At 36.9% G+C, this 6,210-nt stretch overlaps 1 protein-coding gene across 1 annotated transcript; it reads left to right on the top strand.

The window, feature by feature from the left end:
* Positions 1-4,897: 4,897 nt before the first annotated feature.
* On the top strand, positions 4,898-5,860 carry LOC101435753 (olfactory receptor 13C8). Its single transcript, XM_004462371.1, has one exon. The coding sequence runs from the start codon at positions 4,898-4,900 to the stop codon at positions 5,858-5,860; it is 963 nt and encodes a 320-aa protein (XP_004462428.1).
* The last annotated feature ends 350 nt before the right edge of the window (positions 5,861-6,210 follow it).

Here is a 6,210-nt window from a genome sequence, read left to right as displayed (position 1 = left end):
TACAAGATTTCAGAATTTCTTATTTTCTCTGGAAGGCTCAAATTTCTCATTGCAACAAAGTATGCCAGCCCTTTTCTTTAATGCCTATCAAATAACCAAGTTTGAATAAGAATCGTTTATGTTCTAGTCTTCCCCCATTCCCCTTTTTGTTCTTTATTAGAGAAGGTTTAGGTTTACTGAATAATCATGCATGAAATACAGGATTCCCATATACCATACTATTATTAGCACCTTGCATTAGTGTGGAACATTTGTATAATTGGTGAAAGCACATTTTTATTATAATTGTACTATTAATATTAAAGTCCACGGTTTAACTTAAGGTTTACTGTGTAGTGTAGGTCCATGGATTTTTATTTTAATTTTTATTCTGTTAACATTCAACCTAATATTTCCTTCTTTAACTACATTCAGAAATATAATGCAGTATTGTTAATTGTGTCCACAATGTTATGTTACCATCACCCCCATTCATTACCAAAACATTTTTATTGCTCCAAATATGAAACCTATGCATTTTAAGCCTTAGTTTCCCACTCCCTAGTCTCACCCTATCCCTTGATAACCTACATTCTAAATTCTCATTCTGTGAATTTGCTTATTTTAATTATTTACTTACTATCAGTGAAATCATACAGCATTTGTCCTTTTGTGTCTGGTATATTTCACTCAAAATGATGTCTTCAAGGTTCATCCATGCTGTCACATGTATCAGGACCTCATTGCTTTTTATAGTTGAATAACATTCCCTTGTATGTATATCACATTTTGTGTATCTATTCATCAGTTGATGGGCACTTGGTTGTTTCTCTCTTTTGGCAATTGTGAATAATGCCATTAAAAAGAGTGGTGTGCTGTACAAATATCTGTTTGAGTCCCTGTCTCAATTTTTCTGGGTATATACCTAGTAGTAGGGCAGTTAATATAAAACTTTAATTAGTTTAGCTGATCATTTCAAGACCTAGCTCTGAAAGACCCAAGAGAACTTTGCTTTTTCTTTCCCAGTTAACCTAGATATCCTTTGATTTTCACTGAATATTAAGGACTTAGTTGAGAGCTCCAAGGATATGGAAAGATTGCCTTTTTCTTATGTGAAAATCGACTTTTTTGATATGAATTTGACCTAAAATTACTATATGTATCACCCCAAATGATGATGACTTTTGGGTCAGGTTCTCTACAAGCCAGAGGAAGAACCAATGATGGCACTAAGAAGCCATAATTGCAGTTCTACAAAACATAAACCATCATGCTTAATTCCTGAAAACAGTTGAATATTGGTGAGAAGAGCCCACCAAACTTTCTTCCTTCATTTTGTCTGAATACCATTGCTGCCCCATGAATGCATTTTGGTCTCTGCCCATTATCTCACACTGTTCCTCCTCAACACATCCAAGCCACATACAACTGGCATGATGAACTCTCATCTTACCCCTCTCTCGGATGATCTCCCATTCTTTGAAGTCAGTCTAATAACATTTACTCTGGAACTTTGGATGAAACATGTGTAGTGATTCAGAGACTTCACCAGGGAAATCTGGTAGCCATGCTGTACTGCTTTCACAAGGTCCACATTCTGTCCCTTAAATCCACACACTGTTATTTGTTAACAAGAAGAGACTGGATCTCATTCACTGGGGTGGATACACAGTAGCCCTCCAATACTCTAAAACAGAGTAATGTGCTTAACAATGGAAAACATAAAGCCCAATAAATTCCTCTGCTCAGTCCCTTCCTTGTATTCAAGTTACAAACAGATGTTTATCATTGGAAGGGAAATGCTGAGTCAAATCAAAGACATTCCTTATCAAATCAAAGAAGTTACCTATATAAATGGCATATTTAATGGAACTGGGTTAATAAGAAGGCCAGATTCATCCATCTGCACATTAAGGATAACAATGCAATAGAACCACAAGACTTGAAATCTTTTGGGTAAGCCCTGCCTTCCGTTGCCTTTGGGAACTTGACCTCCTTCATGGTTAAGCAACTCATCTTATGTCTGAGGTATATATAGATACATTTTCTTTTGCTAGATTAAAAGTTTCATTTTTTTAAATGCCTGGTTTCACTAAACTTTGACACCTTTTTTTCTTTGGTATCTTATTTTTTTCCCACAATCTGTTATGTTGTTTTTCATATTAGAATTCTGTAGAAATGCTCTAAAATGTGCTTATCAAATGCAATGAATGTACTGCACTAATGAAAGAAGTTGTCAAAATGTGGGAGAAGTGGGGAGTGTGGGGAGTGGGGTATATGGGAACACCTTATATTTTTTAATGTAACATTTTGTGTGATCCATGTATCTTTTTTTTTTAAAGATAATAAAATAAAAATGTAAAAATTAAAAAAAGAAGCCAACCTTCCTTTGTTTTTACACTTGTGATCATCCCTTTATAATTTCCCTCACTATTAAAACTACAATTCTTATCAAAGCTTCTTCATCGATATATGCCTTATATGGCCCTTTTTGCTTTTGGTATATGTCTTTGTCTGATTTCTTTTAAGTTTCAGACCTAAGTACAACATATTCTTTTTTATATTACTTATTAATTGCCCCAGTTCTTGTAAGGCCTACTATTTTCTCCTGTTATCAATTCTATTACTGTTACTTACCTCCTACATCCCATAATAATATGATTGATTTGTCCCTAAAAAATGCATGTATCCTTATAAAAATTGTTTTTCAATTTAAATAAATTTTATTGTGCTATAAGTAAAAAAATGGCTTACCATTTTTCAGCTGCTTCTCAAAGATCTATTAATGTTGTTGTGTGGACTTGTAGTTGATTTTCTTCTGATTTCTGCAAACTGTTCCATACTGCATATACACTTGGGTGAACTATTCCTCTAATGATGGATAGTGAGATGCTTCCAACTTCCTTTTCCAAACACTGTAATGATGGGCATCCTTATGCTTATCCTCTTATAGCCCTAGACAAGAATTTATCTGGAACATATTCCCAGTACTGGTGTCACTAGGTCCTACCCAATTTTTTTTAACACTTTATTTTTTATTTTTAAGGAAGCTTAGATTACATAAATGTTATATCAAAAAAATATAAGGGATTTTGGGATAGAGATGTCCTCTCTGTTTCTGATTGAGAGTGGGGCTTAGATCCCATGAGGCAGTTGGATGGAATTGTCTTGCTTGCTGTTGTAGATATTCTCTGTTTTGGGGGATGAGCATTGTCCATCATCTTCCTTTTGTTAGTTATCCTGGATAAGTCCAATGAACTGGAAAGTAGGTGTTGCAACTATGCTGAGATTCAGGGCTCAACCAGCACATGAACAGACCAAAGATTTAAGTCTCTGGGACACATATTTAACAAGTATAATGCTAATTATATATTCAAATAAAAGGGGCAGAAGAGCCATGTGTAAGGAAATTAGAAATGAGTCTAACTCTGTTACATTGGGAGGCATGAATTCAATAGTAAGGCCCACTGACAGGTTGCCAAATTCCTGAGATTGTCTCCCCTGCTTATAGTGTTTCACTGTCTCTAGAGCCCTCAGGAGCTCCACCATTTGAGGCACTGTTCAATATGGCAGTCAAATAGATCCTGCTGAGACATGCATAGTGTAACTTCTGGATGAATTCCCAACTAACTTTGAAATCTCTTAATCATAAAAACTTATTTGCATTTAATATTTCCGCCTTTTGATCAAGGTCTTTTTCCAGATACACTGCTAGTCAGTGCTTGGTAATAATCCATTGGGACCAGGGAGGCTCATCCCCAGGGGTCATGTCCTACACCAGAGGGAAATGTAGTGAATCTACATAGTGAGTTTGGCTTAGAGAGAGACCATATTTTAGCAACAAAGAGGTTTTCAGGAGGGAACCCTTAGGCAATACATAATACTAGGCTAAGCTTCAATTTCACAAGAAAAGATTTGCAAGTACTATCATCAATATTAAGGGCCAGGCATAATGGTCTGTCCTCAGGGGTTTCTTGCCACTCTTAACAGAGAATGTAGAAGGACTCCTCAGGATGGGAATTCAATATTCTTTTGGTTATTGTGTGAGTCTGCACCCACTAAGACAACACCCCATGAGCACTTGAACATATTCATATACCCTAGAGAAAAGTCCCATGTGCATCCCTCCCCAAACATCCCTCAATCACTAATACCCATATATTTAGAGTAATGCCTCAACATGTGTTCATCAATTGTAACAAATGTACCACACTAATAAAAGATGTTGTTAATGTGGGAAAGTGTGAAAGGGGGATATAGGAATCCCCTGTATTTTTGATAAAACATATATGTAATCAAAAACTTAAAAAATAAAATAAATAACATATAGTATCTATGCTATACTTTACCAAACCATATTAAACTATACTATACTGTACTAAAATATAACAGACTATGGAAGTGCTTCTAATCCTATCAACCAGATGTAACTGAGATCCATGATGATGAATAGGTCCAATGTTTTCAAATATTCTACTTTAATTGACACTAAGCTAGAAATCCAGATTTTAATGTAACATCTCATGTTTATAAAATGTTGACTTCTAGTTAAAACATGACACAGGCAGTCAATGCCAAACAAATCACATATGCATGCTGGATCTAGACTGTGGGCCACTGATTTGCAGACAATATTTAAACAGACTAGTAGAAAGGTCAAGAAACTGCTTTCTGAGCCAAAGGTCCTATAATCAAATGTATTGTCTCTGAAACTGGGAAAGTCAGGTTTAGGATTCGTCTCTGGTGGCTTGAATTTGCAGTAAAAATCTTGCCCTGTTTTGTTACATTGTTGTCTCTAAACACAGGATTCAATAACAGAATATGATGCTTAACAACAGATACCTCTGATAGACCCTGTGTTAACAATTTTCTGTTCTATGATCCATAGATAGACTGTTGCAGAAAGAGTACATGTAACATGGAAAGGACCAATGAGTCCATGTTGACAGAATTTGTCCTGGTGGGGCTCTCTGCCCACCCAAAGGTCCAGACAGTTTTCTTTGTGCTAGTTTTATGGATGTACCTGATGATCCTGCTGGGAAATGGAGTCCTGATTACAGTAATCATCTATGATTCTCACCTGCATACCCCCATGTATTTCTTCCTCTGTAATCTCTCCTTCCTGGACATCTGCTACACGAGCTCCTCAGTTCCACTAATTCTTAATGGCTTCCTGACAGTAAGAAAAAGGGTTTCCTTCTCAGGGTGCATGGTGCAAATGTTTCTTTCCTTTGCCATGGGGGGCACTGAATGTGTTCTCCTGGGCATGATGGCACTTGACCGCTACGTGGCCATCTGCTACCCACTGAGGTACCCCATCATCATGAGCAAGGGTACCTATGTGCCCATGGCAGCTGGGTGTTGGGTCGCTGGGCTGGTGAACTCCATGGTGCAGACATCTCTCACGATACAATTACCATTCTGTGCTAATAACGTCATTCACCATTTTGTCTGTGAAATTCTGGCTATCCTGAAACTGGCCTGTGCCAACATTTCTACCAATGTGATCAGCATGACAGGGTCAAATCTGATGTTTCTGGTGATTCCACTGCTGGTAATTTTCATCTCTTACATATTTATTGTTGCCACCATTCTGAGGATCCCATCCACTGAAGGAAAACAGAAGGCTTTCTCCACCTGCTCAGCCCACCTGACAGTGGTGATTATATTCTATGGAACTATCTTCTTCATGTATGCAAAGCCCAAGTCTAAAGCTGCTGTTGACACTGTTAATGAAGACATCACTGAAGCCCTTATCTCCCTCTTCTATGGAGTAATGACCCCCATGCTCAATCCTCTCATCTATAGTCTGAGGAACAAGGATGTAAAGGCTGCTGTGAAGAATATGCTGGGGAAGAAACTCTTCTCTGACAGAAGATGAACATTTACAATGTGACTCAGTGTTTGAAATTATGGCAGACATGAAATTCAGAAAGGGGTAATTCCCATGGGGAAACAAATTCATGTATCATTCAAAATTAGTCTTCTGTACTAACTCAAGAAATAAAACACTCTAATGGTTTTCGAAAATATGGAAATACAAAATGTTAAGAATACCTTAGGAATCACCAGGGAGAATGAATTACTTTTAAAACTTTAGAAAGTTATCATGGTGAAAGTTATTCTTTCTATTCAAAAGGGCTTCATTCCCTGTAACTGACTACATCGTTACCTAATTTAGAATAGTAATCAGCACATGACATTGCAGTATTTAGTCACTTTTGAATTTGT

This window comes from Dasypus novemcinctus, chromosome 8, assembly GCF_030445035.2.
Source record: "Dasypus novemcinctus isolate mDasNov1 chromosome 8, mDasNov1.1.hap2, whole genome shotgun sequence".
In the NCBI taxonomy this organism is placed as follows: Eukaryota; Metazoa; Chordata; class Mammalia; order Cingulata; family Dasypodidae; genus Dasypus; species Dasypus novemcinctus.
The sequence above is the reverse complement of the archived record's forward strand: the minus strand, read 5'-3'. Positions and strand labels throughout refer to the sequence as shown.